The 13,907-nt window shown below is 38.3% G+C and overlaps 1 protein-coding gene across 7 annotated transcripts in view; it reads left to right on the forward strand.

Moving 5' to 3' along the window:
- The window catches only part of ARB2A (ARB2 cotranscriptional regulator A), a 413,025-nt gene that overhangs the window by 341,690 nt on the left and 57,428 nt on the right, over window positions 1-13,907 (forward strand). Inside the window, exon 11 of one of the 7 annotated variants that reach the window (XM_077755320.1) lies at window positions 10,657-10,678. The exons of the other annotated variants lie outside the window; for them this stretch is intronic. Coding sequence (XP_077611446.1) covers window positions 10,657-10,661 — 5 coding nt within the window. The 3' untranslated portion in view covers window positions 10,662-10,678. Of the gene's footprint in view, window positions 1-10,656; window positions 10,679-13,907 lie in introns of those variants that run through there. 7 annotated transcript variants of the gene reach the window in all.

Below are 13,907 nucleotides of genomic sequence, written 5' to 3' on the forward strand. Positions count from 1 at the left end.
AAAGAGGTTATCCTCCATTTATTCAGAATGTCAAAAGATGGGAGAAAAAAGATTCCAAAGAGCTGCTTCTAATACAAACTTTTTATATTAATGGACTAGTGAATACCAAGTCAGAAGTTCATACCACAGTATGAACAAGATGATTTGATTTTAATTTTTAGACCAAACAGACTTTCTTCATTCTAGATCATGCTGATAAAAAAAAAAAAAAAAAACTCATTCTACAGTCCAACTATTTAAACAATCCATACCATGCCTTACGTATAAGCAGCTGGAAAATACCCAAAGGTCTTTATTCATTAACTGTTTTACAGGCATGTTGCTCAGAGAGTGTGCAAGATAGAGTAGTTAAGAGCACAGACTCTGGAGCCATACTACCTGAGTTCAAGTCGTTTCTCTGCCACTTTCTATCACTGTGACCTTGGACAAGTTGCCTAACCTCTCTGGATTTTCTTTCCTTCACTTATAAAATGATAATGATAGGGCACCCTCATACAGTGTTGTGAGGACTAAACACATATGAAGCATTTATTACTTGATTCTATATACAGTGTGTGCTGATGTCAGTGCTGTTAGGAGCAGAAATGAAAGACTTTAATCTCCGATAGCTTTCTCTCTAAAGTCCCATTCCTGTGTCCTGGGAGAGGCCCTCCTATCCTCTGTCCCCGTGATTCCCAGTACCACCCGTACCATAGTATATATATTACCTGTAGAGTATCTTTAACTTGTCTCTCCCACCTCCATTAAAGTGTAAGCTTCATGAGGGGTGTCTCGGTGGCTCAGTCAGTTAAGCATCCGACTTTGGCTCAGGTCATGATCTTACAGCTTGTGGATGGGTTCGAGCCCCACATCCAGCTCTGTGCTGACAGTTCAGAGCCTAGAGCCTGCTTTGGATTCTGTCTCCGTCTCTCTCTGCCCCTCCTCCACCTGCATTCTTTCTCTCTGTCTCTCTCAAAAGCAAATAAAACATTTAAAATACATTTAAAGTGTACGCTTCATGAGAACAAAAACCATGTCTGTCTTTTCATCATTATTGCTTCAATGCCTAGCATACAGTTTGTACTCTATAATTATGAGGTAAGTGTTGAATAGAATATAATAAAAGAAGTATCACAAATATTAGAGTTTTGCTCTATCACATCCATAGAGTTTCACATAGAGTATCCATAGAGTATCACATCCATAGAGTTTTTCTTTAACTATGTCATCATCCTGGTTTCAGCAGAGACTGACATGCAATGAATGATTGATTTCAGCTTCTTTGTACTGGCCTCTGCCTAGAATATTCCACCCTTAGATATCCACAGAGCTCACCCTATCATCTCCTTCAGGTCTTTATGATGTCGCTTCAATTCCTGTCCTGCCTATATCATTTAAAATTGCATCTCTGTCCCTTCTCTGTTCTGTTTTGTGTTTCTGTAGCATTTATGACAGTCCAACCCTCTATGTATTGAATGATTTGTTATGTTGATGATTTGTTATTGGCCTCCCCTGCACCCCCCGACACTGGAATGTAAGCTTTGCTGGTTTTATTCAGATATCTCTCCAAGCATCTGGAACGGTGCCTGGCACAAAGTAGGCAGGCACTTTTAAAATACCTGGTTAATTTATTAATAACTTCAGTGCATTGGTGCCACCAACTTAGAAATAAGTGAAAGCAAATTTACTATTGAAGGATAATCAACAAATAATGGGGCACATGGGTGGCTCAGTCGGTTAAGCATCCAACTTCAGCTTAGGTCATGATCTCATGGTTGATGAGTTCAAGCCCCATGTTGGGCTCTGTGCTGACAGTGCAGAACCTGCTTAGAATTCTCTCTCTCCCTCCCTCTCTGCCCTTCCCCCACTGGCTCGCTCTCACCCGCTCGCTCTCTCTCTCTCAAAATAAATAAACTTTAAGAAAACAAAATTTGAAATAAGAAATCTTGAGTTCCATTTTGAGCTCAGTCATATATGCTTTTGAGTGTGCTAAATGTACATACTTCACCTCCTTGATCCTTTTAACCTATCCTCCAAATTCTGATAATTGTCTTTACCCAATATTCCTCCAAGGGCCATTCTGTGAAATGTGTCGCAAGTTATTTCATAAAATAATAAACTTCTGAGATTATGTCTATAAAGTAATCTGAGATTATAGTGTCAAAGGCATTGTTTTATTTTATCCTTTTTTTTTTTTTTTAGTTCATTTACTTATTTTGAGAGAGACTGAGAGAGAAAGGGTGTGTGCATGCCAGCGGGAAAGGGGCAGAAAGACTCTGTTAGTGCAGAGCTTGACACAGGCCTCAAACTCAAGAACCATGAGATCATGACCAGAGCCAAAGTCTAGAGTCAGGGGCTGCCAACTGGGCCACCCAGGTGCCCCTAGAGGCATTGTTTGAAATGATTAAGTCCTAAAGCCAACTGCTTCTTTCATTATGGGAATATGTACTTTGCATAGAACATGAATGAGAGTCTCTGCAAGATTTTAATTAAGGGTAATTAAAATATCTATATTAAAATACGTTTCATTCTACCAGCTTAGGAGGCATTTTATTTTAATAAAAAAGGTTTATTTTTTATATATTCCAGCATAAAATGCTACATTGCACCAGTATCAGCAGGGAAAAGGTGGTGTGCTGAAGGGATATGAAACAATGTGATTTATAAATTAATTCCTTGCATTATTTTTGTTAAATTTTTTTCATTAAGATTAAACTTTCACTTGGGTGTTTAATTGAATTCATTATGAAGGCATCACAAGAACATAAAGTTGAACCAGAAAATTATATAAGGAGTAGAAAGGGCTTGGATGTGAGGCACATATTAAAAGATATAAAGACACTAGACCACCTGGGTATCTCAGCTAGTAAAGTGCCCAACTTCAGCTCAGCTCATGGCCTCACGGTTTGTGAGTTTGAGCCCCACATCAAGCTCTACACTGACAGCATAGAGCCTACTTGAGAATCTCTCACTCTCTCTCTGTTCCCCTCCCTCTCAAAACAAATAAATAAACCCTAAAATATATATAAAGGCTCTGTGTCATGAATTAGGTAAGATTTTCATTTAGCTTGCTGTTTCTAGGATTATTTACTTACTTAAATAATGATGTTATTGATGTTATAAATGATTTAGGTAAGCTTATACTGATAAGAAGGAAAGTTTTAAAATATTTTAAAATAGCAAGTGATTGGTCCTTGCATAGGCAGGAAAGCCCGGTACTATATACCAAAACAAAGTAATTCCCAAATGTTTGTAAAGGGGAGAGATATATAGAAAATATTAAACCCCAAAAGCAAGAGCAGACAAATGAGAGAACCCGTAGCTATTAGGATGGATGAGATGAAGCTATCTCATAGTATAAGATTTGGAAGAGAATGCATATAAATGAATAAGAACTAAATGTGAAAATAGATAGATTCTTTTTCTCACCATTGACAGGAACACCTAACCAAACTTGTCTTTTTAAATGAGTGACATGAGGGGCACCTCAATTGGTTAGGTGTCCAACTTCGACTCCGGTTGTGATCCCATGGTTCATGGGTTCTGGCCCTGTCAAGCTCTCTGCTGGCAACTCAGAGCCTGGGGCCTGCTTCAGAATCTGTGTCTCCATCTCTCTCTGCCCCTCCTCTGCTCATCCTCTGTCTCTCTCTGTCTCTCAACAATGAATCAACATTTTAAAAAAAGATTTTTTTTTTAATGAATGACATGAAGAGAGGAGAGCCGTGGGCATGGCAGACATTGTAGTATTTTTAATTCAGATTTTTCCACCAAAAAAAAAAAAAAACCCTCTCCCTTCTCTCACTACTGCTTTCCCCATACTAGTCTGTCTATGGCCAGTGGTAAGATGTAAATATTATCTAGAATGAGTAACATATTGAAATAATAACACCCTCGTCCATGCAGCAGTATTTATTGAGCACTAACTACATATGCAACATATTCTATTAATAGAATAGAAGACAATAGTTGGGAGATAAAAATTTATAATTTAATAACTGATTCTATCTGATTACAAGGTCCAACAGGACATTCAAGGATTGAGGATGGGAAATCCATTAAGCTAAACCTTGAGAGATCTGTAGGAAGTAAAGAGTTCTAGAAGGGAAGCAGAGTATTTCATTGAGGATCATCAACATGAGCAAGGGAGTAGAAGTATAGAATATATTTCATAAGCACTGTCACTGGCAAGCAGGGAGTTTTGTAGGGGCATGATGGGTAGGAATAACAAATACGAAAAATAAAGTTATAAGTAGTAATGAGATGACAGAGAACATTAAAATATAGGCAAAGGAGAGATTTTCTGAATGTGCATGGATGTGTCTGTGTGTATCTTTAAGCCCTGGGGATTAAAGGTTTGGGGAAGGAAATAAACTATCAGCACAATACTTCAGAAAGATGGCTCTACCAGTTATGAGTAAAATATATTATTATGAAGGAAAGGCTGAAGATAGGGAAAATACAGCTTAAGGGCCATTATTATAGTTCTGCAAAAGGTAATTAGGCCTAAGTGCCAGTGATGAGAGTAGAAGGAAAGAGAGGGGATAGGATCCAAAGACATGCGGACATAGAATCCATACGACTTGAGCACGAGAGTCATCTTCAGGTTTTTCTTCAAATAGGTAACTAACTGGTTATGAAGTAGAATCATGGAAAGAATGAGACATGGGACAGAGAGGTTTTAATGGAGGCTCAGGAAAGACTCCATACATGGAAATGCTTATAAGTCAAGATACTGAAATTGGTAGACCAAGAGCCACTTTGAGACACAGGGCATTGGATGGATGGAAGAATGATAAAGAATGGAAGATAAAGAATGGATGGAAATTGAGACTTGAAATTAAGCTCCTTAAATTCAGACTTTATGTATTTTTAAGTTACTTCAGAATCCAGATGATCTTGCCCTCCTCTAAGATTACTAAACCTTTAGGATACTTTCCTCTGGAAGTAAATTATTGGTTCTGCACGTCAAAGGAGGTGCCCCAGACTGAGTGATGGTTAAATGGGAATAATCTAATTTTAATGGGGAATGTGTCTAGGTCTTGATAACTTCTTCTCATTGGATACCTGTGACTACATCCCCTGTGTCCATTTAGTCATAAATGCTGCCAATTGCAATCTATACATTAATATACATTAATCAGTCTGATATGTTTGCACTCCCTTTCTGACTCACTGTTCCATTCCAACTTATCCTTTCATAGAAGATTAAGCCTAACTTAAGTCTATTTGTTGTGAACATAGTAGTTTCATGTCTTCTTCTACCCGGAAATAAGCACATTTGAAAAAAAAAATAGGATTTTGAAAAGCCCTCTCAAGCATTTAACGTTTTTTATAATGATTTTGAAATGTAAGAGAAAAAAAGGAAAGCATTAAATTGAGAAAAAGTAGGGCTATTACTTTGGCTTCTGAGAGACATTGTTCTTTAGTAGCCCAAACCATCCAAATAATGCTCATAAAGTCCTCACAACATCATGCAGACTTGGGTTTATATCAGTTTTAGTGTTTCTGATGATCTGTCTGTGCATTAAAAAACCGTCCAAAACCTTAGTGGCCTAAAACAACAATGTATTATCTTTCATGGTTCCATAGGTTGACTGAGCTTAGTTGGGAGGTTCTTGCCTGGGATTTCTCATATGGTTACAGTCCGATTCCAAGTGGGGCTGGTCTCATCTAAAAGATCACTGAACTGGACACCTCAAGTGGCTCATTCTCATGGCTGGCAATTCAGCTCCACAGGCTGCAAATTCAGCTTGAGCTGAGCGCTACACATGACCTCTCCATGTATCAGGCTTTCTCCAGCATGTGGTGAGTTCTAAGAGGGAGCATCCAAAGAACAAGTAAATACTTCAAGAATCCCAGACAGTAACTGCAGAACTTATGACTTAGCCTCAAAAGGCAGGTAGTGTCCGTTCCACCATACTCTGTTCAAAAAAAAAAACCTCATGAATTCACCCCACATTCAGGTGGGAGAGACTATCTTTAAGAATATTCATACCATGAAGCATGGCCAAAGATGAGGATGGACAGGGGTGAAGGAGAGAGAAAGTATCTGTATTTGGGAACTAGCTACCACACGCAGTAAACCAATAATGCAGGATTATCAAGGGGGAAATAGACCAATATCCACTCGGTATGAGTATTACTAAATGATGATTCTGGTGGACCTGATGATCCTCATTAATTCCCTTCCTTTTAGAGAAGTTACCAATGTTTCATTCAATTCTGATTTCAGATTCGAGATCTAGTTTCCTCGTTTCATTTCTTTAAGGATTCTCAGATCCTTTATAAGTAGACCTACATGTCTCCAAAGACATCCCGACCTGATAATAAATGAAACACTTCTTACTGTGTACTGTTCTCCTTACCCCTTTCTTGGACCCCTTGTTACCCCTTTGTCTCTGGTCCTTCCACAAGGCATAGGCAGGGGACCATTTTATCTTCAAGGTTTATCCCACTGGTATTTAAGTACTGTATGCTTGTCACAGGACACAAGACAAAACATTTGTCAGCTTCTACTCTTAAGATAGAAACAAAACAAAAGGACAACAGCCCTGTATTGCTAGGGTGAAGCTAAGCTGCTCTAACCAAAAGACTGCAGGTGCATAGAGGATAAAGAAGTTTATTTCTCTGACACATAACAGTCCAAGGTGGGCACTCCAGATGGGCACATGGCTCTGCCCCACACAGCCGTGTTCAGGGACCAGGTCCCATTCATTCTGTTTCTCTGCCATCACCTAGGGAATACTGTTACCTGCATGGTCACAGCTAGGCTTCAGGTTCATCAATATGCTGGATTACAGGAAGACAGGGATAAGAATGGACCCATTTCCTTAAGAAACTGGCTAGAAATGACACCAATCAGTCCCACACTCATTGCTTTGGGAAAGACTCAGTCAAACGACCACACCTAACTACAAGGAAGATTAGTAAATGCAATGTACTGAGCATTTATGTGCTTGGTTACAATTGTTTAAGCAATGGTTTTCATGAACAGGTAGCAGTCTCCACAAGAACATGCAAATAAATCATTACAGAACAATGTGTTAGTGTTACACTAGAAAAACATACAAAGTGCTATGAATGCACAACAGGGAGTCACCAGATTACCTTGAGTGTTTGGAAATGGTTTTTGCAGGAAGCAAAACTTGAACTATTTCCAGGAGTAACGACTTGAGAAAAATAGGGCATTCCGTGCAGAAAAATAAGGTCTTATCCCCAGGTACAGAATACAGAACAGTGTGACAGGTTCAAGGAATGGCAGAAATTTAGTATGGCTGAGCACCAGAACCATTGAGATGAGAAGTTACAGGAAATGAGGTCCTCCAAATAGAAGTCTTTCTGCTAAGGAGTAGCTTGGGTTTTATTCTCTTGGAATAATGGAGAGCCATCAGAAGTTTTAAGTTTGGACCTAACACAGTCAGATTGATGGAGGTGGTGTGAGGATAGACTAGAGGAGAGGAGATGAAACATGAGGAGACTAGTTAGGAGTAAATTCAGGGGTGTGTGTTGAGAGTTAAATCAAAGCAGTTATTGTGGAGATGGAGAAGGGAGGAATAAATTGCCAGGCAACAGAGACCACCACTTACCTGCAGCTCGGATAGGAGGACTGAGAAAGAGAGATGAGTGCTTTCTACTTTTGTAAGGTGGCTGATTGGTGATGCCATTAACATTAATACAAGTCCAAGAGGAGAAAACAATTTTCTGATGAAAAGATTTTTCTTTAGTTTTTAGACATAAGGAATTTTGGGTATCTCCCAGATTTCCACACTTCTGACCCACTTTTGCTGGGTTTAACAGTAAGGGAAAGAGTAAAGAGTGAGTCTAAGGACTGGCCTGACTCCAAATAAATAGCTGTATTTTTTAATTACATGAGCAGACATCTGGGAGAATGCTGTGTCTTAGCAATATGGGGAACCAATTTGGCCTAGTCTAGTCTGTGACAGTAAGACTTAAATCATCACCACTTTTACAGGGCCACTGGCAAAGCATGCAGCGCTGTGGCTTTTGACACAATACTCATTCACTTATGTTCAGCCACTCTGCACTCCCCATGTGCCAGATTCTGTAGTAAGGACCAAGGATACAACTCACAAACAACAAACACAGTCTCTATTCTCAAAAGGCTAAGGCCTGAAAAATGTAAGAGTTAGCCATTTCTGGTTGGGGAGCATAGAATGATATGTAAGGGGAAAGGTTGGGGGCACCTAGAATAGTTTTCCAGGTTCCAGGCAGAGACAAAGGCAAGAGATACGTGGTACATTTGAAGACTTCAAAAAATCCAGTGTTGCGGGGCGCGTGGGTGGCTCAGTCGGTTAAGCATCCGACTTCGGCTCAGGTCATGAGCTCACGGTTCGTGGGTTCGAGCCCCATGTCGGGCTCTGTGCTGACAGCTCAGAGCCTGGAGCCTGTTTCGGATTCTGTGTCTCCCTCTCTCTCTGCCCCTCCCCTGCTCACACTGTCTCTCTCGCTTTCTCTCAGAAATAAATAAAAACATTTTAAAAAATCGGAGATTAAAAAAAAAATCCAATGTTGCTAGAGAATAGTAAGTAAAAAGACATCAGGCTGGAGAGAGAAGCAGGAGCCAGATTATGGAGAGCCTTCTCAACCTTGTAAAAGAGCCTTGGAAAGAATGGTTCTAAAAAAGAGAATATAGTATTATTCAATTTGCATTTTCAGTGAATCTTAGCTGTGTGATGCAGAGCATATATTAGAGATGACAAGACTAAAGCAACACTAGTTAGGTTATGATGACCTGAGTGAGGCTGTGGAAATGGAAGAAATATTTTGATATGAGGAGAGTCAGCAGGACCTAAATGAATGGGTGATAGAATAGCAAGCATCAAGGCTGACGGCCAGGTTTTTTGTTTGGGTAATTGTATGGATCTTCTATCATCAGAAGAGAAAATGAAGATACGAAAAGAAGCATGTCTGCTGGGGGAATGATGAGTTCAGTTTTGACATGCTGAGTTTGTGGTGCCTGTAAGACTTCCAAATAGAAATAAACAGTAAGCTATTATGTATATTGACCAAAGCTCAAAAGGAAGAGATTTACAAGCAATAGCACTAACGAAGTCACCTCAGGAGAACACGTTCAGTGACAAGCACAGCATTTGCTTTGCGGCTATGCAGCAATATCCTTGAGGCGCTGCGAAGAAGGAGCCACCAGAGAACTAAGGGCCTAATCAGAGAAATGAAAGCCAAGGCAACAGAATGCTCTTGGTCAGAGGGGTGGTCAACAGTGTCAAATGCTCCTGAAAGTCTAAAGGATAATAAAAAGGAAAAGTGTGATTCATTATTTTGATCATTGCTAATCTACAAAAAAAAAAAAAAAACTAATGTGTTTATTTGATAAGCAGGAAGGTTGCACATATTCTCATATAAAATTGGCCATTTACGTTTATCTTGTAAATTACCAGGTATTTTTTTTTTCTATCGAATCTTTGTCATTTCCCTATTGATCTGTAGTTCTTTATAAATGATGGCTAATAATCCTTGTTATATGTGATATATTTTTGCCCACTTTGCATTCTGTCTTTTCATTCTGCTTAAAGAGTGGGTTTTGGTGTGGGTGTGGGTGTGGGTTTTGGTGTGTGTGTGTGTGTGGCTTTTATCCATACAGAAGTTTTTAATCTTTACGGAGGCAAAAATGTCAATCGTTTTTTTTCTGTAGTGTCTGGTCTTTTTGTGCCTCAAGTCCCAGTCTACAATTATACACAAATTCTCTTTCATTTTCTCTTAATGCCTTTATGATTTTTTTTAACCTTTAAATCATAACATCTGGAAAGTTGTCTAGGATTACATAGTATGCGGATGAATGGTGTGGATGTTCAGTTGTGGCTGATGATGATTTGTTTAGAGGGGTAACAATCTGTTAGTCACAGAGAAGCCAGTCATCTGTTCATCCAACATTGGAGTTTTCCACACAACTGCATTTAAAAGACAATGGGCCCGTGCAGTTTAGAAAAAATATTTTGAAGTGGACCATGGACTATAAGCCATTAAGGTGAGAAGTCAAAATAGAAAAAGGCTCATAAGGAAAAAGGAGAATCAATGGACTAGAAGCTCTATAAGATATTTTTATGGCTGGAAAAGGAGATTATTTGAGTAGGATGGTTTAAAAGATAGGAGTTTGTGGTCAAACAAAGGGAATATCTAAACTGCTATTTCAGAAGAATGCTATAATGACCAGAGTTAAATATAAGAATGGTTAGTTTAACTGAAGTGGAGAAGGTCATTGAAGACCAAGGAATGGAGAGGTCAGAGTATTGGATAGATTTTTCATGGCAGTGTTGGAGTCTCCCAACTTGAGTGAAGTTGGGTGAGAGTAGTGTGCAGAAAATCATTCTTTGAACATCAGGATCTTCTCTCACCACCACCTTTGTCAGTCTGTATTTACCTTTAAAGGGCTCATCTTAAGTTCCTAAAGAATAAAAACTCAGATTTTATTAAAAGTCAGTATCAAATTCAGAATCAGACCACCTGCCCATCTCACTTTTGGGGAAGTATTCATGTTTGGGGATTTTTGGTATGGAGACACGACTGATAATGTATGTAAAGCACTTAGTTCAGTGCCTAACATATATTAGTGGTCATCTCATTAGATGTAGTAGTCCCATATTAGAGGGAGATGATTTACATGTGGTTTAAATTTGGTATTTTTCTGGTATTCTTTTCAAGTTTAAGGTCTGGAAGTTCAGCAACCCTCGTCCAGTGTAAAAATGACTAAGTAGCTTCAGCAGAGGCTTGTTTCTGGAATCCCCAAGAGGATTAGGAATGCATCTGAGAACCCTTTAGAGCTCCATATTCAAGCCCAGGGAAAGTAAAAAGAGGCAAAGAAGGAAAAGAAGCAACTACAAGGATGTTTTTAAATTTGTAGATAGAAGAACAAATATTGGTTTGTTTTCTTTCCTCCCACCGTGGCACCTTTGTTCTTTCTGATTACTGAGCCACATCCCATAATATCAGAAGTAAATTCTTGGTGAGGGTCCAGAGTATACATTTTGAACAAGTAAGTACTCCTGGTTAGTCTGCGGTTCTTTTTTCAGTACACTTGTGGGACATAGTGTGATGCAGAGGGTAAAGGTTTATGGATATTTTATAAGGATTTTAAGTGTTATTTTCAATCTGGAAAATACAGTGGAAATAAAATTATTGCACAAAGAATGCACACAAAGGGAAAAATTTAAGAGTAACTGTTGTGTAGGTCTGCTTTCCTTCTTTTCTTCACCCAGTTAAAATGCTCACTATTAAACTTACCTTGGGTGGCCTGGGTGGCTCAGAAAGTTAAGAGGCCTACTTCGGCTCAGGTCATGATCTCATGGTTCGTGGGTTCGAACCCCACATTGGGTTCTGTGCTGACAGCTAGCTCAAAGTCTGGAGGCTGCTTTGGATTCTGTGTCTCCCTCTCTCTCTGACCTTCCCCTACTCATGCTGTCTTTCTCTCTCTCTCTCAGAAATAAATAAAACATTAAAAATTTTTGAAAACAAAATAAATTTGTCTTAACCAAAAAAAAAAAAAAACTCTTTGCTGCTGAAATTTATATTCATTTTTACAAATTAAAACATACTAATAAGGGGCGCCTGGGTGGCTTAGTCGGTTGAGCGTCCGACTTTCGCTCAGGTCATGATCTCGCGGTTTGTGGGTTCGAGCCCCGCGTCGGGCTCTGTGCTGACTGCCAGCTCGGAGCCTGGATTCTGTTTCAGTCTGTGACTCCCTCTCTCTCTGACCCTCCCCTGCTCATGCTGTCTCTCTCTCTCTCTCCTAGAAATAAATAAAAATATTTAAAAAAAAACATACTAATAAAAGCCTTCAATATAACAAGGCTACTCTGTAATCTAAAAGCACTTTTCCATAGTGATGTTCAAAATAAATTAGAAAACTTCTCAGTACCATTTACCATAAGACATTTCTGATGAGAAATATTATAAATATAAGATCTAAAATGATTTAAGTCAGTGACAAAATAATATTTCAAAGCCACAGAATCTGAGACTTACTTTGTTGTCCACTCACAATGAAGTAGTTCACAGAAATATAACTCTTTAGTTGCTATTTACACAATTTTTACTTTAGGTTTAAATTAGATTGTAGAAGTAATGATTCTCACTATGACACTTCGGTGTGTAGCAACATTGCAAGAAAAATAAATGCTGCAAACTGGATTTGTTCGATGATGTAGTTCAATATTATGAGAATTCTAACATCTACCCATTCTATAATCTGTGTTCATTTGTTTTCAGATTTCACCTTATGTGACTTTGTTCCTAAATAGGATTTGGAGGTTCCTTTTAATATAAATGAAACAAACCTCTGTGCTAAAAGAAGTTTAGCACACTAAAAGAAGTTCCCCAAAAGGAAATATAAGAACACCTATTCTGTAAAGACTAGAGAATGGTGAGGATTTGGGGGCTTGATCTCCAAACAGCTGGTTCAAATAAGAGTAATTCAGTCACACGAACTTATAGAGTCATTTTTGTTTAATTGCTATTTGTCTGCATCTTGCCTAAAAGGATACTAAGGGTAGTCAAGCCTCTTTGTATATGCAGATGCAGCTGCATTTCACAGATTCATTTCTTCACTTAACAAATATTTGCTGAGCATATGCTACATGCTTGGAACAGGAGATAAGTGGAGAGTGAGACAAATAAAGAAGGTAATGATGATGTTGATGACAATAATAGCAGCTAACAAGTATTGAGGGCTCCCAATGTGCAAATATTTATGAGAATTAATCCTCACAATAACTGTATGAGGCAGATTCTATTACTATTTCCATTTTGCAGGTGAGGAAGCAAGTTTAGGGAGATCTCAGAGCTAATAAATAGTGCAACCAGAATTCACACACTACATATCTGAATCCAAGAGCCAGATTTTTAACAAATAAACCATCAAATATCTATTCCCTTTCCTCAAGGGGCATATATTCTAGCAATCATTTACTTAACAAATATTTGTCATCTCTTATGTGCCAGGTGCCGTCCTAGGCCCGGGACACAGTGATGAGGAGACCAATGGGATCATTGCTGTCATGGCTTGAATCTTCTAAATCCTCTAATAAGTGTTTTAAAAGGGAAGAATGTAGGTACATATTAACATAAGCAATAGAATAATGAATTACATTTATAAGAATTACAAAACTATTGAACATAATACAGTGTGTTAATAAATACTGTACATTCATACATTCAGGAAGAGTAATGTTATTTTTATACTTTAATAGTTCATTTTAAGCCTGGTTATTTTGCTTAAAAAAAAAAAAAAACCTCCATTTAGTCAAAACTTATTCAAGAGCTGTTCTTTTCAATTACTAGAAGAGGAAAATTTTTATCTAAAAATGCAAATGTTTCATGAGGTGAGAAGTCACTAAGGTCACTTGAGGTTAAATTTATTTAAATTTCAGAATAATTTATAATGGCAATGCCAAATATTATTGTGAAACATTCATTTTTTCAATGGGCAAGACCGAATGAACTGTGAAGAATGTAGAAAAAAGTTTCACTATAGTCTTAAATTAAGAAACTAATAATTAGTTTGTAGTTGTATCTAATTAATCTATTAATGACAATTGGTGACCTTTTAAAATATTTGTTATTGGATCACCCTTCTTATTTAAAATTACTTCATTGGGGGACAAATATCATATGTTTGCACGTATAGGAGGATTAGGAGGAACTTAACTGAGGACCATGGGGGAGAAGAAGGGGGGAAATGGTGGGGGAAAGGGAGAGAGGCAAACCATGAGAGACTCTTGAATGCTGACAAAAACTGAGGACTGATGGATGGGGGCGGGGGGTGGGGATGGGCATGGAGGAAGGCACTTGTGGGGAAGCACTGGGTGTTATGTGGAAAGCAATTTGACAAACTATTTGTAAAAAAAATAATTACTTCATTGGGGTAGAAATCTTTTTTGGAAATAAAACTATTCCTT

The sequence above is a fragment of the Crocuta crocuta genome, unplaced genomic scaffold (genome assembly GCF_008692635.1).
Source record: "Crocuta crocuta isolate KB4526 unplaced genomic scaffold, BGI_CrCroc_1.0 scaffold42, whole genome shotgun sequence".
NCBI lineage: Eukaryota > Metazoa > Chordata > Mammalia > Carnivora > Hyaenidae > Crocuta > Crocuta crocuta.